Source organism: Mastigoproctus giganteus, chromosome 7, assembly GCF_048544385.1.
Source record: "Mastigoproctus giganteus isolate SK-2022 chromosome 7, ASM4854438v1, whole genome shotgun sequence".
Taxonomy (NCBI): domain Eukaryota; kingdom Metazoa; phylum Arthropoda; class Arachnida; order Uropygi; family Thelyphonidae; genus Mastigoproctus; species Mastigoproctus giganteus.
The window spans coordinates 89713157-89739253 of NC_143581.1; the positions used below are offsets into that span (position 1 = coordinate 89713157).

General features: G+C 37.2%; 1 protein-coding gene across 1 annotated transcript; it reads right to left on the reverse strand.

Moving 5' to 3' along the window:
* Positions 1-1243: 1243 nt before the first annotated feature.
* On the reverse strand, positions 1244-25748 carry mRpS34 (mitochondrial ribosomal protein S34). Its single transcript, XM_090377002.1, has 3 exons — positions 25419-25748; positions 5854-5896; positions 1244-1734 (listed from the first exon to the last, which is right to left on the reverse strand). The coding sequence occupies exons 1-3, from the start codon at positions 25590-25592 to the stop codon at positions 1385-1387; spliced, it is 567 nt and encodes a 188-aa protein (XP_090233128.1). The 5' UTR covers positions 25593-25748; the 3' UTR covers positions 1244-1384.
* Positions 25749-26097: the final 349 nt, after the last annotated feature.

Sequence of the window (26097 nt, forward strand, 5' to 3'; positions counted from 1 at the left end):
CTAAATGAATGGTATTTCTGCACAACCTCTGTGATGACTGTTGTGTTCTTTTGATATTACCACATCTTTGTGGTCATCATAGAGGTTGTGCAGAAATACCATTCATTTAGTGTTATATTTCAATTGATAACTTTTTCCTTCTCTCCTTATCCCCTCCTTTTGTCCCTGGCCTTTATCTGACATGGAAAATACAGATAATTGTGATTCAGAACAGGCACACACCCAGGAGTTCACTAGCACACACTCTCACTGAGTGGACTGTGGATCAAGCCTGATTAACTGCTAAATACAATTAAGGACTGTTTTCGTGATTTATTGTAAACTCCTCCGATGTGGTGGTCATGCCAGAGTATAAACAAGAACACCGCAGCATCTTGGCAAACCTGTAATTTAAAAAAATAAATAAAAAATAAACAAAAAAAACAACTGTGTCAATTGTTTTTGTCTTTCACTGCCCTTATTATTGTGACTTTAGAAATTCTCTACTGGAAAATGTTCCGCAGTTCTCGCCTGACAATGTAAGTTATGATTGGATTGAAACCGTCTCCAATTTCAACCATTTTCAACAGTTTTCTGTTGACTTTTTCAACAAAGAAGGCAGTTACTGACAACTTCCACAACAAGTTCCAACAACACATCATTGTGAATGAATGCTTTATTTTTGCATCTTACTTGCCATTCAGGATTATCCTTAGTAATAGTGAAATTCACGACACCTTCAGTGAGTGACTTATTTATTTCTTTCCCCCTTTCCTTTTTTCTCTAGTATGGGCAACTAGAGAAATCTGCTGGCACCCACCGATTTAGCACTGCCTTCGGTGGGTGCAGAATCTGTCCCCTTTTTGGGCAGTTAAGTTAATACAGCCCACCTACTCATGCTGAAGATGGGTACCGCTTTGCTGATTCCTGGTTAAGGTGGCACATACAAACCACATGTGATCTACATTTGGCCAAACTACAGCATTCTGTAAACAATACAATGTTAACTGGCAGAGTTGAACTCTGTTCCAGGTGCCGCTGCTATACTGAATAGTTGCACGTATATATCTATATATATTTATATATATGTAAATAAATAAAAAAAAAAAATTGTCAATTGTTTGAATAAACTACACTTAATGAGCGAGTATTTCTTAATGTGGAAAATGCAAAATCATGCATAAATGGTTAAAAATAGCAATAATGGGTGCAATTTGTCACATTAATCCCTCTCCCTTTGATGACAAGAAACTGCATTACCAAGTTCTGTACATCATTCATTCTTCCTACTAATCGCAAGAAAGATATTTATTACAACAGTACAATACTAAACCTGTTTTACTATTCTATGTACAAACATTAACCATTTACTTAGCCACATTTACATTATAAAAATAACAATATATCAAATCTCCTTTATTCCCACTTTAAACTGTGGCATTATGAGATCACTAGATTTTTTTGCTACTTCCACTGTTGGAGTTTCTCCTTCTTCGGCGACTCGGTATAAGTTATGGGGAGCAGTTTTGTAAGCAACTGGCATTAACAGCTCTTCAACTGTTTTACCTTCAGCAAGTAGTTTTCTTTTAATCACTTCTGTCAAGAGAGGAGGGAGTGACTTGTAACGTGGTAATATCTTAAAGACGGGTTCTTTAACTTCATATTGCCTATATTGCTCTTCATCTTCTTTAGGAACCAGGATATAATCAGGTTTATGAGTGGCTGAGATTTTTGAAAGACCAGGAAACCTGATTCCTGCAAAGGTAAAGAATCACTAATAAGTCAATTTATGTTCATATATTATTTTTAATAAGATATTCCAAAGCAGCTTTTGACTAATCTATAAAAAATAAACTATATTTTCATCATCTTTACAGCTGAATTTAATTATAAACAATTTATATGATGGTGAATGATGTCCCAAAACAAGAATCTCAAGTGTAGATACACAAAATATTGTTTAAAAAATGTGCTTAAAAATAATAAAATAAAATAAAGGGAGTTATTTTTGAAAACTGTTAAATTAGTAGTTATAACTATATACAATATCCATCTTCTCTATGATATAAAGATGGAATATATTTTTGAGTAATACCACTAAATAGCCTTGAATTAGTATCAACAAAATGATGATGGATAAACTGAAAATCACTGATAAATTATCCTAATAGTATACAATAATATCCATTTGTCTTCTCTAGCATTGTGTGTGTGTTGACACTTTCATCAAGCAAAGCTACAGTTCTTCAGCACAACTGGTCTTGAAAGAAAGGACCCAGCCAATAAATGAAAAGATAGTTAACTTATCTTTATTTGGAATTATCAGGCAATTAAATATTATTCTGGCAACATAATTAGAAGAGTTAACTGCACTGTGATGGGAAGACTGGTTCATTACACTATCCAGTACCAAAATAACTTCTGCATGTCACTTCAGCAGCAATCAAGAAATTTGAATTTTTTTTGCTTGCTGCTAAAATGACCTTTTCCTTCTTCACTCACTATACAGACTCTGCTGAACCGCTAGTTGCAGAATTTAGCCATGGCCGATTTTCTTAAATTTCTGCAACTGCTGATGTTTTTTTAGGTACATTTACATATATATTAAGTGACTATTTCCTTCACCATGTCAGTCTGTCTATCCATCTGTTTGCGTGTAATAACTCTACTCCCAGTGGTTGGAAATGCATGAATTTTATACTTAGCTCTCTTTTAGAAATATTTGTTTAGCCACCCCAAATTTCATTAACATCAGACAAATAGAAGTCAGGAAATCATTATTATTATTTTAATAATAATAATAATACTGTAAAATGTAGTTTGAAGCACTTGATGTTATATTTGTTCCTGCTGTGCTGATTACAGGAATGAATGGACAATATTTATTCCCACAGTACATCTGAAACTCATTTGTTTTTGAAGTATTTTTGTTCTCAGCTTAATTAAATAAATCATGAATTATTACTGGTTTCTTATTAATAAAAGCAGAAATGTAAAATGTGTTATATTTCAATTGTTATTAAACCAGGAGGAAATAAGAAAGTAAAGTATTAGAAAACTTTGAATGAATATGAATAATCTGAATGAATATGTGAGGTATGCAATAGTGAAGTGAAAAAAATTATATTAATTGTATTAATTAATTAATTGGTAACAAGATAGTTATTTACTTTTCAATTTTGTTAATCACAGGAAGGAAAAATTGAATGCATCTGAAATGTAAGTCAGATAAATGCACTTTGTACATTACACAACTTGTTTTCCACTGCTGTGAATGTTTACAGAAGCAACACCACTGCTCCCTATATCAAATGTACAGTTACAAAACACATAGTAAGGATTGTTTTTATCACTACTGAATGGCCTCAACTGTTTACAGTCCTTATGAGGTTTTAATCACTTTTCTTGTAACTAATGTTTCTGAACATGTTAGACAACTCACTATTAGTATACAACTAAAAACAGGATATAGTAAAATAATGATATGCTGTCAGTAATTCTTCACTAGGGAGAGAAGGGGCACTGTTTCTGGAATGGCTTATTCGTTTTTGGATGATGGAATATACCTAATTACATTTATATATCTTATTGCATAAAAGATCACAAATGTTATTAAAAAGTTTTGATATTCAGATTTTAAATTTACCACAAGTTACAGGTGACCCCTGCTTAATGCTGATAATTCATTCCGGAAAAACAGAGCGCTAAGTGAATCAGCACTAAGCGAGCACTGTATTCCCATAAGGTAACATATGTACTGTATTTGTGAGTTGTGGTCTATACCATAGGATATTTCCTAATCAATAATAAATGGTGGTGAAAAGACACACAAATGTCAGTCAAAATATTTAATATTCAAAAATTTGTATATATAAAATATTCTGCATTACATAAATATATAATTATGTAGTAAATAACCACATAATGTATCAAAATTAAACTTAAAATACTAATTAAAATCATAAATTTATTAATCCGATGGCCATGGGCTGCTGAGTTTTTGTATCTTCAGTCGATTTTGGGTTGTAGTTTGGCCCTCTTTCTGATAAACTAAAAGGGTTTTAATTTAACCTCTCAATGCAGCATTACCACCCAACAATAAAGTCAACCGCTCCTTCACCACTTTGAAGCCTGGCATGTTTTTTGTTTCTTCATTATGAAACTGCATTTAGGCATTTGTTTCCAAAAAAGTCTTGTTTCATCTTTGTTAAAAACTTGTTGAGAAGTATAACACCCCTTTTCAATAATTTTAACAAGTTCTTTTTTTAAAGTTTCTGCGCCATCTTGATCTGCACTCGATTGACTAGTTAGCTTCTGCTCCTTCTTGATCTTCACTTGATAGACTTGTTAATTATTCTGAATAAATTGTATTTTCTTTTGATCATTTTTGGGTTTACTTTTAAAATAAATACCCTTCAGAACTGTTCATGAATGAGAAAGGTGAAGTTGCAGCTGAACTTAAGTGATGAAAAGTAGCTTTAAAATTGTTATATGATATTTTCTGGTTAATCAGCCTTTGACCTATAAACAACCTAAATGACTTAATTATTTAAATTGTAGCTTCAAGGTCAACAAACTTATTTTTGATATGTGGGCTATCATTTATAAAATTTTAATTTTTAAAACTTAAAATTATGTTTCTCTGTATGGTATACTATTTTAGTGTTCATGTGATTATTAGGTCATCTTCATATTTTCACCTCCAATTTTGTTTAAACTTTTGTGTTGAAAGAAAAACAAAAACTCGTAAAAAAACAAACAAACAAAAAAAACCTACATAAACAAAGGCAAAAAGAAAAGAAAAAAAAAAAAAAAAAAGGAAACTGATGCTAACTTTTTTTTTTTTTTTTTTTTGTTGGTAGTTGTTGGCACATCGGCTTCTGTGGCCATAATGCACCTCCCAAGGTTTTTGCAGTACTTTGATCCAAGCCCGAGGCGGGATTCGAACCCGCGACCTTTGGGTTGCCAGGCAGGCACTTTACCCACCCGGCTAGCCCGGTCGGCACTGATGCTAACACAGAATACACTTTGCATTATGGAAATTACCAGTTTTGAAATACTTTTCTTTTCATATCTATAAGTATGTGGCAGTCTTAAAACTGTTTACTCCACTTGGCCTGGATTGCAGTTCTATAATTATGAATTATGGAATATGGCACATTCACACAGAAAAATTAAATAAGCAACATTGCTAATGTGCCCATAACAAAGATCATTCCCTACACACTTCAGTAAAACTGGTTGGAGGAGTCTACATTTGAAATTAAGAGAGGTGCAGTCATTTAAACGGTAGTGTAATGTTACAATGAACAGACTGCATCATCAGAATGGCTCATCTCTAAGTAAATTTGATCTAGATACACACCATGTGCACATCATTCAGATGGATTTGGCAGATTCTAAGAATAACAGCATCCCATGTAGTATTTATATGAGATGTAGGCAAATATTAATAATAGGGAAAATCCTGGCTAATATGAGATGGCTGCCAACTCTAGTCTGTACTTATATACAAAGTATTGCTAATTTTGAACACATTTTTACCCATTCAATAAGCCTCTAAACTTTTAATAGAGAAACTGGTGTTGTATCCAAAGTAAAATTTTTTACCTTGGATAACAGAAGAGTTATCAAGAGTAAACAGAATGGTTTTTGGGTAAAGTCAGAGTGGGGGGGAGGGTATGAATGTTACTTGCATATAACTGTAGATTAACACACAGACTAAAAATGTTAAATCAATACAAGGCCACCAGTAATATAAAACTCTCAGCTAATTCTCAATTCAAATGATTTTTGAAGACTAATTAAATAACTAATGTCATGCATAAAATAAATCTTAGCTGAACTGGATGGATATTAATAAACATTGCTTACCTCTAAAGACTTTTTCTACCCAGACAGCACCCCACATATAATCCTGAAATATTTTAATGTAAGTTATTATATAAAATATAAATGTTCTTTGTGAAAATCAAAATACTGTACATAATTTTTATTTTATTTTTGTGACATTTAAGGAGAGTAACCTGACATTCTAAAAATAATGATTTATGAAATGGCAACCACGAAAGATGTATTTTCAAGTATATAATGTAAGGATAATTCAAAAGCAGCACACTTTTGCAAGCTTACCAGGTTTTGTGTGTATTTTTAAATTAGTAAAACTATGACCTTGAAATTTTTATCGGCAATTACAAGGTGCTAAAAGCAACTATGCAATATTTTCAAAACCAAGTTTATAACGTGTCAAAAATTATTTCCACTGACAATTAAATGTTCTGAACATGATTATCAAACATGCTATCAAGTGGACTAACAGTTCTAGTCGGCCAGAACTACCAGCTGAACACCAGCGAAGAGAGTGAAGCAACGACAAAGAGAGAGACCTACAAATATTTGAGAATGACATAGAATCAACAATTAGAATATACCGAGATCAAGGCCTGCCTGACTGAGAAATGACATCACAGACTGTGGAGCTTGCTGAAAGCAAAGCTAAATAGAGGGAACATGGTCAGAGCCGTAAACACCTATTCAGTCCCAGTACTAACATACTCCTTAGGGATCACAGATTCAACCAACACCAAGCAGGAAGAGATTACGAGATTGATCAGGATAATGATGACCAAGAGCCACAACATCACCTGAAGTTGGCCATCAAAAGACTACCCATAGGCAGTCTTTTGATGGGAGGGAGGGAGGGTTTTGACATACCTCATTAAACAACAGAAGGCAATTAAGTCTGCGGGATTTCTTCCAAGAAAACAGCGGAAATCTACCAAGCTATAAGGAAGACAGACAAATGGCGCACACCACTCAACCTCAACAAGAAGACCCCCACTCCATGGCTGACATTACGAGGGGCTCATATCTGGTGAGTATGGGCTTGGCACACCCAGGGTCCTGAGCTGGATATCATCATTCTTCTCTTTCTTGGTGATTCCCTTCTGCTTCTGACACTCTTGTGGTAATTCAATTTTTTTTTTTTTTTTTGCTGATGCACCATAAGCGTCAGGTTTCCTTGCACCATATGGCTAATAATAATAATGACCTCCACAAGACTACACAGATAAGATGTCTTTCAAAGCATGGCTTACAAGCAGGGGGGCTCTTCTGAGACTGAAGGATTCGTGCTCACAAGACCAGGTAATCAACACGAGGAATTACATTGCCAAGGGCCCTAAAATAACAGATGACACATGTTGACAATGCCACCTGGTCCCAGAAACAATCCAGCACATTACTGTGAGATGAAGGGTGATTAACCCAGATGGAATACATGCATAGATATGACCAGGTTTCCAGGATATATCAAAAGTTAGCACAAAAATACCGTTGAACAAAGAATGTATACTGTATTACAAGTACGAATCCCGGACTGTACTAGAGATCCCTACTCACAAACTACACCAGAATCATACCATAATAAGAGACAAGATGATCCGATACAACAACGAGACATAACCTTCATCACCAAGAAGGAAATCGCTACCTACCTGATCAACAATAGTGGTGCACAATACCAGCAATCTCCAAAAAACTGACAATGAAAAGATCAAGAAGTTAAAGAAATGTGGCACCTGGAACAAGTAATGACCATCTGAATAACTGTGCCAACTACTGGCTTGGTGCCAAAGAGTTTCCACAAGAACTTAGCAGCAACAGACGTCCCATAAAACATTTACTTGTAACTCTAGAAAGCTACAATCCTGAACACCTGTAAGATATTCAGAAAGTTCCTCAACCAGTAGCAATAATAATAGTAACTGGACATAGCCAACCACCACATACATTTTGGTACCAATACCATCATGGGGTGGAAAAAATGCCATAAGGAGGGAAAAAACAAGAAGTCATAATAATAATAACAAACAACTAAATAAAAATATATAAAAATAAATAATAAAAAATATATACATGTATATAAAAAAGAAAACTTATGTTTCTCTTCTCATACAGATAACTATCCGGCTGACCTCTGAATTTACCCAAGCAGTAAGCCTCAACTACCCTTGGAAGTAACTTATTCCGGTAATTAATAACACTGGCTAGAAGGAAATGTGAACAGTCTAAATTTCTTTCTCTGTAATTTGAATTTACGTACCATTACCTGTCATGAGATAGAAAAAATTCCATATGAGGGGAAAAAAAGAAAGAAAAAGAATAATAATAAAAAATAAAAATTACTAAAAATAATTAATAAATAAATCTCTTTCTATACATTAAAAAGGTTTTCCTCCTAATGATATTTATTCGAGTCAATGGGAGAAGAGGGCAGGGCAATTATGTCACTACAAATGCAATTATTGACAACTGCCTCCATAACGTTCACCAATCTCGTGCATATGCTTCACTGTCTAACATTTGATGTTTTATTGTAATGTTTTTTGTATATTAAAGAATATTGTATATTTGTAAATACAGTTATTTAGTATTTTGTAAATATTTTTATCTTGTTCTTTTGGATGCAACAATATTCCTCATGCACTAGAAAAGAATAGCGAAAGCTTAAAAAGCTGAAGATTTCTAAAAATTTCGTATTCCTCATGCATTATGGAACCTGAAGCAAAAAATCTTTTCCTAAGTGACCTATGTAAATGCAAGTAAATAATTACATAGTGGGCTAAAATCTATTATTTGGGTACCACTTTTCTCCACGCAGTGGGCATGGTCATAGGACTGAGTGATTGTACGATCGAGTTCTGTGATTGGGTGATTAATGGATATGCTTTTTGTTTCTGATTGTTTTGTGTTGTTGATGGGGGGGTGCTTAGCTTAGGTAGAGTGTTTACCCCTCCCCATTTTAAAACAGTGGCAAGTGGGGGGAATAAACACCCTAGGCATGTCAACTTAGGAGGTAAGGGGCGGGGCTAAAGAGTGAGTGGCACCTGCAATCACTGCCTTCTTCCTGACTAAAAGTCAGATAGAAGTATGGAGTGGCACCCAGGATCTGAATTTTTACTAGGCCTTATCCTAAGTGGCCTATGTAAATGCAGTTATATAATTACATAGTGATATTTATTCTACCTTGAGAATGCCACGCACTAGAATTGCACAGGTAAATAATTACATGGGTTATTTCCTGATTAGATATCGATTAGTGCATTTTGACAGGCATGGATTTTACATGGAAAAGATTTGACTTACTTTGTCATACCTCTACATATTATGTACAAAAGCATGCCCGGGGGGGGGGGGGTTGGCGAGTAAAGCAAGCAGGGGACAGAGCCCCTAGTATAAAATTAAAAAGAAAATAACTTGCTTCCTTTCTCACACAGATAACTATTCAATGACCTCTGAATTTACCTAAGTAGCAAACCTCAACTAGGGAATGCAAATCCATTCTAAATCTCTATCCCCGTAATTTGAATTTATGGCCTCTAGTTTTGGAATCATTTATAACCATGAAAATTTCGCATTCATTCATTTTACTAACCCCACTTAGAGGGGGCTAGTAAAATGAATAGACCTCATTGAGCTCTATTTAAGGAGCCTGGTTGCCAAGCTCTGTAGCCCACATATTCAGTCTTTCCTCATATTGGGTTGTTATTGTTGTTATGTGGTTTTTAGGAGCATTAGCAACTAAAGCCATATTGCTCCAGGGATATTCCCTGACCTTTCCGCATCCTCCCTATTTGGTGGTCACAGGCTCAAACCCCGGTCTAATCAAGAAGCGTGTGCTATGGACTGCTGCTCCTGCTCACCTGGCTACAGAGGCACCTCATATTGGGTACCATTTTGTGGAACTCTCTAAGCATGTTACCACTCTTTGGATCCTTTCAAGAAGCTCAACATAATTTTTGAGATGTGGTCTCCATACCCATGTTACTTATTCTAATGTTACTTATTCTCAGATGGATACCACCACCCAGACGGCCATTTCAGGGCTATTTTGTATTTGTGTGGGATAATAACTCGACTATCCAGTTGTCCCTATTAGACTTAGAAAAGCAAAAAGGTAGAGGGAAAGTAATAATAGGAGTGGAAGAGGAAAAGAAACGGTGTAGAAGAATGAAAGGGACAGTAACTCCTTCAACTCACAGCACTCAAAAACTCAAACTCCTCAAATAGGCAACACTTCCCCAGTGGAGAAGGCTGTTCTTGGAAACTCCGGACATCATCAGGCTCCCCCTGGTGCCATTTCAGGGCTACTTGGCCCTTCTTTAGTGGGTGGGTAGGTACCCGAATGATGCAATGATGGCAAAAACAGTTATGAAGTATAATTCCACAATATGAGAGATGCCTGATGGTGTATTATGTATTTAGACTATAAAGCATTTAGGGCATAAGCCTCAAGCTATGGAAAAGTCTAGACTATGTATAAGTATAGTGCGAAAGCATCAATAATATATAGCCAAATCTGAATGAACAGAATATTAGCAAAGCGGCATCGTTTTAAGTTATATCTCATATTGTGAATACCATATTGAAGAAGGGCCAAATAGCCCTGAAACAGTGCCGTCTGGGTGGTGGTATCCATCGAGAGGACATTGGAATTTACTCTGGATGCAGAGTACGAACCAAGACAAGTGATTGAAGGTTTAGCGAAATGAGTAAACTTATCCAGATTGCAGGGGTTTACTCTCCTGCCCTTGAGGAAATACCAGGTAGTCTGTAAAGACTGTGTGACAAGAGATACGTTGTTGAGGGGTTTTCCATTTGAAAACCAAGTGATACACCCTCATTTGGTAGGTAGCATCAGGAAATATATTACAATAGAGCAGTATCCAGTTGAAATGGTGAACACATTTAAAAACTTCATTAGAAGCATATGGCAAAGTCTCTAGGATAGAAATGCATGCGTGGTAAAGCTTTCCAGAGTTGCACACGGGGAAAGTTACGGTGCAAATGGAAATGAGAAAGCCAGTCCCAAACATTATCTATGTTATGGGGAATAGCCTACTTTTGAATTACAGAGGGATAGAGAAGAAATGCTTGAAATGCGGTAGCTTGGATCATCTAGGTGTGAATTGCATGAAAGGGCGTTGTTGTAATTGCAAAGAAGTGAGGCACATTAGTAGCGACTACCCCCAAAGCATGCAATAAATGTGGGGAGACCAGCCACAAAGTGGGCAGCTGCCATTAGAGGATGAGGAAGAAAGAGGCGGCAAAGAGAAGTTGAATAAGGGAAACATGGTCATTTTAAGGCCACAGGGAGCCACAAAAAAGTTATCATTAGCAGAATCAACAAATTTAACCACAGGAACAGAGGAGGGGAAGGGGGCTATACATATAAGCCAAGACACCCCCATATTAATGGAAACAGAGGAAATAACAAGAAGGCAGAAGAGGGGGGAAAACAAAGACAACGAAAGTCTAGGGGGAAAAGGAAAAAGAAAGAGGCAAATTGCAAATAAGGGAAAGGACATAATACAAGATCTAAATGAGTTAAGTTCAGACGACTCCAAAACAGAAGGGATACTAGGCGAGGGAAGCGACAAGGACAAATTATTGGGGGTGAAGCATTTAAAGAAACACATGTCAGTGGGATCAGAAACTTTAACTGCTGAGTTAGTAGAATGGGAGCAAAGGCTAGGGAATCCTAGAATAGTGTTAGGGCATACCCAGGAAGGCAAAGTAGGAACCATTCAATTCACGTGGAGGGACATATTTTTTGGAAATTTGGCGGGACAGACATTACTGGGAATAGTTCAGCAGCTAAACAATTCCCGAATCTCATGGTTATTAGGACATGAACAAGAGTTAGGCAGGACCTTATATGCTTTAAGCATATCTCTGACATAAAAGGGAAAATTTCTAAAGGAAAACGAACTGTATTTCCATGGTAATCATTAAACATAAGGGGCTTTTCTCAAGGGCAGGCTCAGCATCATGCATGGAGAAGCATGTTATTACTAGGCATAAAGATTTTATTCATTCAAGAGAGCTACTTTTTTTAACAGTGTGCAAGTGCGGAATTTCCAAAACAGATACAAATGTCTAAGTTTCTGGAGTTTGGCTCAAGGAATGCCAAGGGAAGTAGGCATCATAGTCTTACCACCAATTATAGGAAAATTCTACAATCTCCAGAAGGATATAGAAGGGAGAATAATCTGCATCGATTGGAAACTAGGGTTGCACACAATAAGACTAATGAATGTATATGCACCAAACATCGCTCCAGAACGGAAGCGATATTTAGTAGCTTACATCTTTTTATGTTGGGGGCCCGACTGATTATACTAGGAGGAGACTGGAATTATGTGTTAGACCCAGTAAAAGACAAGACAGGTACGGGGGAGCCAACAAGAGGCACAGGGAGCTCCTTGGAGCTCAATAGTCTGTGCTTAAAACACAACCTGATAGATATATGGAGAAAGAAATACCCTACATGTCATGGAGCAACCTGGTCTAGGGGAACGTTAGGGACCCGCATTGATAGGTTCTATTCCCAAGCAAGATTGCAGACAAAGTAAATCGGGTAAGGCATATTAACATTTCGGGACCTCGTGCAATAACAGATCACAAATTAGTCATAATGGACTTTCCATTAAGCTTAACGGTAGAGCAGGGGAAGGGCACCTTGAGATTAAAACCGGTGCTCTTGCAAGGTGACCAGCAGGATATTAAAAGACTAACACAGCTTTTAAGAAATTCCAATCACTGGACAGAAGGGAGCTGGGCACACTACAAAAATGCAATGAAACAGCTTTTCAAAAATTAACAAGGGAAAAGTATCTGGAAAGTAGGAGGGAGCTAAGGAATCTCTATGAAGTTCAGGGACTCCTAAAGTCTTGTCAGGATAGTGTGGGAGAAAGGGAAATACAAAAGAAAATTCTGTCGCTATTAGAGAGGCAGGCAGAAAATGAAGCTATCCAGATGTGCATATGTTATAGAAAAGCAGACGTGTCATTTGCCTTCTTTTTCAAGCAATTTAACAGATCACACAGAAACAGCAATTTAATCCATCAAATACAGGAAGGCCCACACCAATATCAGAACACCAGTGACTTTGTTAAGTGTTTTGCAAAAGTTTATAAGCAAATATTTACAGCATTTAGAGGACCAGCTTTACTAGAAAGCTGAGAAATACCGGGGTTCTTAGCAATTCACAGACAAGGACAGGATCAACCTATTCTGTTAAATGAACTATCATTAGCATTGAAAGAAATGAAAGGAGGCAAAATGCTAGGTCCAGATGGGTTAACAGTGGAGTTTTATAAAAAGTACTGGAATGAAATTGGGCCAGTCTTAGCCACCATCCTCTCCAAATTTTTCTTGGAAGGGGTAGTACCGTAAGAATTCATAGAAGCCCAAACCATATTTCTTAAAAAACAGGGTAAAACTGGGAAAGAAGTGGGTGAGTGGAGGACAGTATCACTACTAAATACAGATTATAAGTTGTATGCCAAAGTACTAAATGCCTGACTCAAAAGGCACTTGGGGCACATTATAGGTCCCAATCAATGCAATCCCAACAAGATCCATGATGGCAAATCTATCATTTCTAAGAGACTTGCAAGGATATTGTAAGCAGAAACAATACAGTGTAGTGGTGGCGGTACTTGATTTGGCGAAGGCCTTCGATAAACTCTCCCATGAATACCTAAGAAATTTGATGCATACAGTCCAAATGGGGTCTTTGCTTAGAGCAGCTATTATAAGTCTGCACAAAGGGGCACAAACCACTCTCTTGATTACCGATTAACGGTTATAGCTCAGAGAAAATAAAACAGGAATGGGGGGGGATAAGACAGGGGTGCCCACAAAACCCTGCATTATTTTCATTGGCACTGGAACCCATATTGAGGCAATTAACCATCTCTAAAAACATCAGGGTGGGTTCATCTTCCTGGCCCGCACTCTGATTGCAAATACACAGGTGGTAGATGACTTTCATCAACCGGTGAAATACCACCACTTTGCTTATTGGAGGCTTGAAGTGGTGAAACCCATGTTTAGTCTCTAGAGCAAAGTTTCCGGCATCCCCCTCCCCCCATATTTCTCCTTCAACCCATGCACGGTACTAAGTACTATAGGTTTTGATACCTTTCGTGTTTGGGGTTTTCATAAAAAAAACATGCGGATGACGTGGTCCTAACTTTAGCAGATAGCAGCTCTTTACAAGGTGTGCTGGACGCTTTCAGTCATTTTAGCTTGTCAAGTGGTCTGTGTCTAAACAAAAGCAAGACCAAATGCCAACAGTGGGGAATTGAGGCTCCAGTACAATTGCCAGAAGGCCTCACAGTCTCTGCAGCACCAATAACCATCCTGGGGGTATCTTTTGCAAAATGTCCGGGAGTCCGGCAATTACTAGACTCTTGGGAAGATGCTCTGTCAGAATGGAATCTGGGGATGCTATCTTTCTCCGGAAGAGTGTGCATTATGTGGACAATTCTGGTACTGATCCTGATGAATATTGTGCCATTTACGTCATTCAATTACTGCACACGGAGAAAGTTAACCCAAAGACTATTTAAGTTTTTCTGGAACAGCAGACAGCAAGAAGTAATGCAGCAGAGGCTACATGGCAGGAAGTGTGAGGGGGGTTATGCAGTACCACGATTAGAGTGGTAGAAGCGGGCATATGTGCTAAAACACGTTAAGACTGCCCTATGGGGAGCCCATGTGGCGGCTGCCTTAGTTAAGTATAATATGGGGAGATTCATTGAATTGCTAGGAAAGGAAGATACTGGCCCAACAGTGGAAATTATAACACCTTTTTACAAAATGGTAATCAAACACCTACAAGAATTATCTGCAGGGGGCCTATATATGGAAAACAAGCTCAAGATTTCAGAAATATATTGGAAGTTATCCGATATGAATGTGCCGGCAGTACTGGTGCCACGAAGCTGGCTGAGACTGGACATGACTCAGATGTTGAGTAACCTATATCACCACATAGGTTACGAGTCACGAAGAGACCTGGCATGGAGAATAATACACGGACACCTGCCAGTGGAAAAAAACAAAGCCAAATTCAGGGAGCATATGAATATTGAATGTCTGTATTGTAAGGCGTGTGAAACAGTGGAATATGCATTTTTTTCTTGTCTGGTTATTCAGCGCATCTGGATTAGTGTACATAAAACAACGAGAATACTGCGCTTGACTAGGGAAAAAGTACTATTTCTACAGTTCCCAGCCCCGATTTCCAGAGCAACAAGCATCCTGATATACCTCTTAAACGAAGGTAAATATCAAGCCTGGAAATCAGGAAAAGAAAAGAAGAAGGCTCTGCAGCGGTGGTGTCAAAATGCACCCTTCGAATGATGCATGCTACAATAAGATTTTTGATACTAGAGTTATGCAACTTGGAAAGCAAAGATTTTTACAATTATGGTGCTTCCCCACACCTTTATATCGACTAATAGTTGATAACATGTAAGATTTTTGATACTAGAGTTATGCAACTTGGAAAGCAAAGATTTTTACAATTATGGTGCTTCCCCACACCTTTATATCGACTAATAGTTGATAACATGTAAGATTTTTGATACTAGAGTTACTGCAACTTGGAAAGCAAAGATTTTTACAATTATGGTGCTTCCCCACACCTTTATATCGACTAATAGATGATAACATGTATGTGCAGCTTAGATGGTAATGATTAGTCTAGGATAGGGGTTACATACCAAACAGATTAGCTTATCTATTAGAGGATAGGGACCAAGTCAGCTGCAAGCAGTTGGTCTCTCTCCTGTATGTACGGCGGCTAAGCTTTGAAAGCTGCAGGTGGTAAAAGGAGTGTGTAAGAGGGGGGTGACCCTAGAATCCATGTAGGGCAAGCCAACTCCAGGCGGCAGCCAACCTGGTGGTCACATGGACTGGGCCTTCCTCAGAGTGTGTCAGTGGAAGTGTGAGTAGCCCAACTGGGTCAAGACATACAGATATGAAGGGATAAGGGTGACAGTCCCTTTCCATTTTTATATATATATAGAGGCCACTAGATAGTTCCAAAGCAGGACCAATAAAGGATCACTGAAGGGTTAATTCCATAGGAACATCCGGAAACTGGAAAGCATGTTTGATCTAACCAGTAAGTGTATCTACCCACTGATGAAGGCTAAAGAGCCAGAAACGGCACCAGAAGGAAATTATAATCAGCTTTGCAGGACTCTGACTGGGTAACAACAGCCCCATCAGGGTGGGTGCATTACCCAGCCGGGGCACAGAGCTCTGAGTTTGTACGAATTATAACTAATTATCCCTTTCATTCTCCTATGGCATCTTTTCCTCTCCCTCTCTTATTATCACTTTCCTACCTCTTTTTTCTTTGCTCAGTCTTATAGGGATATTGAGGATAGCTGATATCGTCATCCAATACTATTTTCAAAACGGTGCCGTCTGGGTGGTGGTATCCATCTGAGTATAAGTAACATTAGCCTTCTCCTCAGGTGAAGCATTACTTATTCGAAGTAGTGCAATATCATGGCAACTCATTGTGAAGGTATTCGTAATATGAGATATAACTTAAAACGATGCTGCTTTGCTAATATTCTGTTCATTCAGATTTGGCTATGTATTATTGATGCTTTCGCACTATAATTATACATAGTCTAGACTTTTCCATAGCTTGAGGCTTACGCCCTAATCGCTTCATAGTCTAAATACATCATACACCATTAAGCATTTCTCATATTGTGGAGTTATACTTCATAACTGTAGATAGACTTACTGGTTAGATCAGACATGCTTTCCAGTTTCTGGATGTTCCTATGGAATTAACCCTTCAGTGATCCTTTATTGGTCCTGCTTTGGAACTAATCACTTGGGTATCTACCCACCCACCGAAGAAGGGCCAAATAGCCCTGAAACGGCACCAGGGGGAGCCTGATGATGTCCGGAGTTTCCAAGAATAGGTAACAACAGCCTTCTCCATTGGGGAAGCGTTGCCTATTCGAGGAGTTTGAGTTTTTGAGTGGTGTGAGTTGAAGGAGTTACTGTCCCTTTCATTCTTCTACATCGTTTCTTTTCCTCTTCCACTCCTACTATTACTTTCCCTCTACCTTTTTGCTGTTCTAAGTCTAATAGGGACAAGTGGATAGTCGAGTTATTATCTCACACATATTAAAATAGCCCTGACACATCACTTTGGTACCTACCCACCCACCAAAGAAGGGCCAAATAGCCCTGAAACGGCACCACGGGGAGCCTGATGATGTCCGGAGTTTCCAAGAATAGGTAACAATAGCCTTCTCCACTGGGGAAGCGTTGCCTATTCGAGGAGTGAGTTTTTGAGTGGTGTGAGTTGAAGGAGTTACTGTCCCTTTCATTCTTCTACACCGTTTCTTTTCCTCTTCCACTCCTACTATTACTTTCCCTCTACCTTTTTGCTTTTCTAAGTCTAATAGGGACAACTGGATAGTCGAGTTATTATCCCTAAATAAATACAAAATAGCCCTGAAATGGCCGTCTGGGTGGTGGTATCCATCTGAGAATAAGTAACATTAGCCTTCTCCTCAAGTGAAGCGTTACTTATTCAAAGTAGTGCAATATCATGGCAACTCGTTGTGAAGGTATTCCCAATATGAGATATAACTTAAAATGATGCCACTTTGCTAATATTCTGTTCATTCAGATTTGGCTATGTATTATTGATGCTTTCACACTATACTTATATATTGTCTAGACTTTTCCATAGCTTGAGGCTTAATGCCCAAAGCGCTTTATATGCATCATTTTCTGTTAATTATGCAGAATTTTCTACCTGAGTCCAATAGTGCCCTTGTGATTAACCTCATTGGTTCAATGCACTCTCTTGTTGCCTCCTTCAAAATTACTGGGTATATGTTATTGACTGAGGGAACTTTATTTGCTTTTACACTCAAAAGTTTTTCTACTGCTTAAACCTCACACTATTAAAGATCTTTTACCTGTAAAGATTGATCAGAAGTACCTGTTCAGTTTAACAGTGATAGCCTAGTTACCTAAGACTTTGATTCTCACTATGCAAGTGTACAATCTATTCATTCTCTTCTTTATATTCATACATATAAATGCACAGTAAGTATTCACATACCGATGTACTATTATAACACATTAGGGGGGTAAAAACAGAATTGAAGAAGGATAGTTAATTTGATGTGCAGAAATTTGCCTTCAATTGTATTATAATACAGCCAATAGGTAGTGGAATGCTAGATGAGATGGACATGTGGGTTTTTTTTTTTTTTTTGGCTGATGCTGTATAAGCTGATGTTCTTACATCAGTTGCCACTACTAATACATAAATTATTCTCATTCTTTAATTTCCCTTAGAAAGTGATTTCTCATATTCAGCATTTGCCAACCTCACCATTTCTGAAGTACTATTTACAGACCCTATAAATAGTAGCTGATAGCTGTTGACTTGTTACAGAGCTTTTGTCACTGTAACCATCCCAAGCCATCTTTTTCTACTCTATTAGACCGACCAGCTCTGTATTCATCCATATTGGCATCTTCCTGTTATAATTTCTTAATAATATTTATGGTTTACGTAACTACTGCTTTAAGATGTTACATAATTGTAAGGTCCCTCTGCTACTGCTATCTTGAAAAAGGCAATATAGTCCTTAAATTGCACTAGTCCCACTTTCCTGAAATTAAATACCATACCATTAGCTGCAACTGTGACTCATATTAGCATTAGTTGAGGCATATGATGCAAGAAAGCAAGCTTATACAGAATCAGCCAAAAAAAATCGTCCCATTTTGTCCATCCAGTCACTCCAAATGTTTGTCTAGTTCAGCCTTAAATTTATTTAAGCTATCAACTTCCACAACAACAACAGATGGAAGTCTGTTCCAGCAATCAACTATCTGCTAGCTAAAGGCAAACTTCCGCCCATCCAATCTGCAACTGTCTTTCCTCAATTTGAATCTACGCCCCACTCAGGTTTGTAATCTAAGCAAGCAGAAGAATCCCATTAGCATTGACCTGCTCAAACCATTCAAGACTTTATACACACCTCTACCAGATCATCTCACAGGTGCCTAGTCACCAGATACTGCAACTTGCAGAACTTAAACCTTTCTCGGTAAGAGCACTCCTTTGTTCCTCTCACCAATCTTGTTGCCCTTCTTTGTACTCATTCTAGCAAATCTGTAACTCTAAATCCTTCCTAGAATGAGGCCTCCAGACCTGCATGCAGTACTCAAGATGTGGCCTGACCATTGCCTTATACAAGGTGTTAATCACCTCCTTGTCGCTGCTAGCAAAATTCCTATATATCACTGATAAAACCCAATGACCTGCTCTAGCAGCCCATCTGCACTGCTCAGAGAACTTCATATCTGACTGCACAATTAGCCCCATGTCTTTTTCATTCTCCACTTCCCTGAATATAGTACCACACAGTTGGTACATTTCTCTTAGGTTACTGTTACCCATATGCAATACTTTCCATTTTTCAATGTTAAACTTCAGTTGCCACTTTTTTGGCTCACCTTTTCTAGATCCTGTTGCAGTAGCTTACTGTCATTAACAACCCTGCCAACCTTTGTATCATCTGCAACCTTGGACATTAAGCCTGATGTATCTTCATCGATATCATTGATAAATACACTAAACAACAATGTATCCAGCAACGAACCCTGGGGAACTCCACTAATAACATTAGTCCACGAAGAGCAGTGACCATTTATTATCACTCTCTGTCGTTTCCCACCCAACCATCCCTTTATCCATTGTAGCAACTTGCTCTTAATACTATACCGCTCAAATTTGTACAGCAGTCCTCCATGTGCCCCTCAAACATTTTGCTCAAAGGGGTAACTACTATCAGGGGTAAAGGGAAGGGCTTTTGCATTCGTAAAGGCGACTACGGTGGTCTGAGACAATATTTAAATTCTATACGGTGGGACCAACTTATGGATGTTACCAACAGCAAATTCAAAATGGTAAGCATTCAAAGAATTTATCTTGCAAGCTACTAGGCTTTACATACAAACTAAGAAATATTGTTCATGGTTTAGGCCTAAATGGATGTCAGATGAACTAATGAGACATATGGCCGAGAAGAAAAATGAATAGGGGATACATATAAATTAATGGGTGACATGGAGGTCTATGATAGATATAAGCTGGTCTGTAACCAATTCACAAAGGAGATTATGCAGGCAAAGACAGATTATGAGAAATCTTTGGCAAAGGAAGCAAAGAGTACTTTACCTATGTAAACTTTAGAAGGAAAGGGATGAATCCGATTGGTCCACTGGATATTGATGGTTCAACTGTTGATGATCCTGCTCAGGTGGCTAACAAACTAAATGAGTATTTTGCATCATCTACATTCACACATGAGCAGTTATTCAGGGAGGAGAAGGCCGAGGTGAGTTAAACTCTGGCAGTGAGCTAGATAACTTTGTAATAACTGAGAGGAAAGTGGAGGAGAAATTGTTGAAGATAAACATAATAAAACTGGATAGATCCTATCCACCATACATTGGTTCATTATTTTACGTTTCAGACAAACTGGGATATTGCTCTTCAGTATGTGACTATATTTCCTGAATGCTATCCATCCAAAATTTATTCTTCTCTCGACTTCCAGCCATTTATCATTATTACAGCTAATAACTTGTCCCAGATAAGTAGATGACTCCACCTTTTCAATTACTGCTTCTTCAATCATTATGTCCCTTTCTGTGGCATACTTGTTCTTCATTACTTTTGTTTTAGCTATATTCATCTTTACTCCAAAATCCTTACTAACTGTGCATAACTGATTAAGATTTTCCTCTAGTTCTTTGGGATCGTGGCTTATCACAACAATGTCATCTGCAAAATCGTAAATGATTTAGGTACTCTCCATTCACATTGACTCCTTTCTGCGACCAGTATAATCTTCTGAAAGCTTCCTCAAGGGCTTTCAGAAGATTAGACTGGTCACACAATATCTCCGAAGCTGTTTACGCTTCGGAGATATTGTGTCTCCTTGTTGAACTCCTTTCTCAATTTTAAATTTCCTACTGTCTTTGTCTAGTCTAATAAAGAAGGTAGCGTTCTCATATATTTTCTTCACAATCATAATATATGGGTATCTATGCCTTGTCTTTCCAGTGCCCGAAACATTGCCTTATGTTTAATCATATTGTCATAGGCCTTTTCATAATCCACAAATGCCAGGCATAATGGTGTTTTATATTCATTTGCTTTCTCCATTAGCTGTGATATTATGTGAAGGTGATCCATAGTTCAGAATCTTGTCCTAAAGCCAGCTTGCTCTTTCAATTGATTCTCATCAAGTATTCTTTCTAATCTGTTAGTAAAAACCCTTGTGAACAACTTGTAGATGTGGGATAACAAGTTAATTGGTCTATAATTTCCAATTTCTGATTTATCTCCTTTCTTATGCACCAAAACTATGATTGCATTATTCCACTGCTAGGCATCACACCTTTTCTAATGCATTTTGTAAAGAATCTTGCCAGTTTCTGTGTCATGTCTCTTCCTCCCAATTTTAACAACTCTACAGTAACTTCATCTTCCCCCGGGGTTTTCTGATTCTTCTTTTTCTTCAATGCATGTTCTACCTCATCAGGTAGAATATCGGGTATGCTGTACATGTTGCTAATTTTTAGATCCACCCTCTTCACTGCTGGAATCATTCCCTCGCTCCTTGTATAATTCTCTATAGTAGTCTTCTGCTATTTGAGTTATGCCTTCTCTGCTATTTATAAGTACACCATCGCTATTCTTCAGTTTCAGTATCATTTGTCTTTCTGTATTACTGCTCATGGCTGCTGATTTAAGTCCTTTGGTTTCCCTTAATGCTTGTTCTACTTTTCTTGTGTTAAATCTTCTTATGTCCTCTCTAAGCCTCTTTCTAATGGCTCTGCATAACTCAGTATACTCAATTTTCTCCTTGTCAGTGTTTAGCTTGCTCTTTATTTATTGCCTTCGGTTCATCATAACAAGTGTTTTTTGACTAATTTTTTCTTCTTTGGATTTTTTTCCCTATAGGTTTCTTTGGCTTGATCACTTTCAGAAAGTTGTAGTATTCCTCATCGATATCTTGGTCCTGAACGGTCTGCAGAAGCTCAAACTTGTTCTTAAGTTCCAGTACATACTGCTTTTTCTCCTCTTCTGTTATCTCAAAGACCTTTGTATTATTTATGCGAGTCAGTTTTTTCCTTTCCTACATCTATATCATGTACATCTTACCATTCTGTGATCACTTCCAACATTTACCTTATTCAGGATGGTAACATCATTCATGATATATCTTATGTTTGTGAGAATGAAGTTGATTTCATTAGTTGTTAATCCATTTGGACTACCCAGTCCAAATGGATTAACTCTTCTGTGTCCACTTTCTGTTCACCCTTTTCTTGAAAAAAAGTGTCCATTACTGACAATCCTTGAGATTCTGCAAATTCCACAAGTCACCTCTTTCATTTCTTTCACCAATTCCAAAATTTCCTATAGTTTCCCCTTTCTGCACTGTTTTGTCGTTTTCCAACCTTAGCATTGAAGTCCCCCATATAATAGTGTAGTGGGTATTCTGCTCATCCAGAAGACTCAATTTCGGTGTACATTTCTTCAACCTCTTCATCATCATCATGGCTCAATGTTGGTGCATAAATCATTATAACCTTTAGCTTGTACCTCTTAGAAATCTTGAGTATTAGTCTTGACACCCTTGGTGATGTACTTTTGAATTCCAAAATGTTGTTTTTTAAATCTTTATGGACCAGAAACCCAACTCCACTCCTTTCACCGGTTCCATTGGTGTACAGCAGATTTCCACTTGATAAACTTACAAGTGATTCATTTCTTCTTCTTGTTTCAGCCAAACTGATGATATTCCAATTCACATTTTCTAATTCCTTTTCCAGCTGTAATATCTTGTCTTCACCGATGAGCGATCTTACGTTGTAACAGGCCAGGTTCAGTTTCCGTGCATGGCAGCTTGGTCATACCCTGAGTTTCTTAGCACCCTCTGCTTCCACTCTGATCCTCTCGCTGCCGTAAGAGGGGAAGTGAAAGCTGCTGGGGACTGAGGGCCATTTGTCTCGTCATGCTGTCATATGCTGGAGGTTTTGGTCTTTTCCTCTTCACGCTGACCAGGCGTCTTAAAGAGAACCACTCTACACGTTCGTTGCCACCTAAGTGACGTAACAGTGCTTACCATCGAGAAGATGTGCATGAGTCGATTTTAGGGAGGCACGGCCTATTTACAGCAGAAAGGTGTTAATATTGATATAGCGGCAGGAGGAAGAAGGCAGTGATTGACATGCCTAACCCGCTATGGTTAGGGTGTTAATCCCCCCCCCCCACAGTGCATTTTAATTGGATAATCCAGTGTAACTTACAGAGAACTATTACAATACTTACCTTGTCCATTTGGGGTTCAGCTTTTCGAATAATATAAAAATGATGATTCAAAATTTATTGATTAATGGTGCAACCTAAAAACATTTATTGAGAATAATGAATTCTGTAATAATTCTGAAAAATTGGCTCATGAAAAATGGAGTAAATTTTTCAATGAATCTCCAAATATTTAACTTTTTTCAGAATTAATAAAATTATCAACATTCTTTTTTGCTTTAGCTGGACATAATTCCAATGTTGAGCATATATTTTCATTGATTAATGCTCAGTGGACAAAGGAAAGAAACTGATTAAAGGTCAATTCAATTAAATGAACACTTTTAACACAACAAAATTTTAAAAATATTTATTTGTGACCAATTTCATGTATATCTCTTGGAAAACACAGATTTTCTAAATGCGATTGGGAATTCTGAAAAATAAGTTAAAAAATGAAAAAAAAGTTAATATATTCTAATGTATATTATCCATTTTTTTTGGTAACTATATAATTTTTTTGCTTTTTTTTTACTGTAACATTTGATGTTTGTATATTTAATTTTCATTACATAAACTGTTTGTTTTTTGGTATTTTTTTATTGTACATATATTATAATGTTTTTATATCCCAATTTTTGAAAAATACAATTTTTTTTTATTGCTGATATTTTCGCTGCAAGTAGGCTGTATATCAGAATTTCGTAATCTGTTTAGTTTTCAACGGTTTTTCTTCTTTTATGGTTTTATTATTTGCTGTGGGTTTTGATGTTTATATCTTTTACTTTGTATACTGTAGGTACCATTTGTACAATTTCTGTTTTGGTCATTTTATATATTTTTCTATAATAAAATTATAACATCTATTTGTCCTCATTCTCATAAAAATATCCTACATTTCCAATTCCAGTGTTACCATTTTGTCTTGGATGGAGGTTCTACATCCATCTCAGACAATCTGGTAACCCTAAAGAACTCCGCATGCATCAAGGTTAGACACAATATACCTACTGAGTTTGTCAGCAACCTGAGCAGGATCAACAGTTAAACCACTGATATTAACACACATATAATTAATTATATGTGGCTTTAAAAGTTCTGTTTTTGGTTAAACTTTAGAATATGATATGCTATCAAATGGATCGTTGCATGGAGCAGTGATTGATAGGAACTTAGTCCCTCCTACCCATTGCTTTCTTCACTGTATCTGGGAGACTGACCTCTTCAATATATGGCACCCATTTCAGTTAGTGTTTTTTTTATCTCCCCCCATGTTGTTGGATTAAATTCAGAGATTATTTCTCCCTTGCCACTGAATTAAAGTCCTGTAATTAGCAGCCTGTCAAAATAATGTGTGGGAGGAGCTAAGCCTGTGCATCATGCCATGCATCCCCTCCTCAACAACTCGGAAGATGTACCATACCCTAAAGATTAACCATTTTATATTCCTCGTTTTTTTTTTCTGTACCAATTGCAAGAGGGCTTATTTCATTGTCATCATCATATTCAATATCCTGAGCAACCTGCTGGTTATTTTCTTCATATGTTGCTGTTTTGTTCAGCTTCAATAAGTTTTCTTAAAATTTCAATTTCTTTTTTTAATTCATTGCAAATTGGGATGATATAATTCACTGTATTCTGAACATAAACCTACATAAATCTATGATAAATTACATTCGTAAGTGATCTTGAAAACTTTACTTATACACCAAAATCACGTGCTCAAGGCAGCAGTGGGCTTAAAACCAGACACACATAATATGCTAATTCACCACATTTATGTATTCTGAAAATTTACAATTGCTATCAGATACTGTTGTCAAAACAAACAAATAAACTGTGATGGGAAGCTGGTCACCCCAGTCATGCTAAAGAACGGGTAAACCCAATTTTAAATTTTTGGCTTAATCCCCCCCCCGCCACTTCCTGCTGTTTTAAAATAGGAAAACGAGTTCCCGATTTGAAAACGGTGGAAAGGTGTGTGGGGGGGGGGGGGATTAACACCCTAACCATAGCGGGTTAGGCATGTCAATCACTGCCTTCTTCCTCCTGCCGCTATTTTGGAAGGAGGAACCCTGTTCTAAAGTTTTACCAAATTTTTTGTTCGTTTCCAATAAAAATTTATTACATTACAAGCTGCAGTGCATTTTAATTGGATAATCCAGTGTAACTTACAGAGAACTATTACAATACTTACCTTGTCCATTTGGGGTTCAGCTTTTCGAATAATATAAAAAGTAGGTTCGGGGTATCGCAAGAATTTGTTTCTGATAACGATCCGACCTTCTCCGAAGTTTTTTAAGTTGCATAATATTTCGAATAAAAATTTTCCTTTAAAATGTGTTTCTTTACCTATGTAGTAAACAGGCATCTTTAAATAATAGTGTAACCACTAATAATAATTTATAACACACTAGAAGCTACAGCCCAGGCTTATAGTGATTTTCTTTTCATTCAATATAAAAACATTTTAACTTTCTATAAGACAAAACAATTTTACACAACTCTGCTATACGTTAAGCAGAATACATCAACATTCAGCATCGTACATTTTCGCATCTTTCGAAAATGATGCTACACATGTGCGATGATACGCTTCAGTATAGGGTTTCCAGGTACGACTGAAGAAAAGGCGCCAATCATGGTATAAAGAAGCCCAATCGATAAAGGTGTCCGTGATTTCCCTTTTAATTATCTTCTGAAATATTTGATCGATTACTGGGATCGTAACAGCATAAGTTTTATTTGACACTTCAACAATGAGGACGCTCTGGTGGCGGAAAAGAATAGTTGGTGGATTTTTGGCTGCTGTAAAGGGATAAGTAGCTTGGTAATTTTACCGTATTCTTCGTTAATTAACATACTACATTGTGTTC

Bases quoted from the DNA above. Each gene is read 5' to 3' on its own strand.
- mRpS34 (XM_090377002.1), bottom strand. From the start codon at position 25,592: ATGCCTGTTTACTACATAGGTAAAGAAACACATTTTAAAGGAAAATTT. The intron at 5,897-25,418 runs GTAAGTATTGTA...AAAATATTTCAG, and splicing joins CTGAACCCCAAATGGACAAG to GATTATATGTGGGGTGCTGT. The intron at 1,735-5,853 runs GTAAGCAATGTT...TTACCTTTGCAG, and splicing joins GGTAGAAAAAGTCTTTAGAG to GAATCAGGTTTCCTGGTCTT.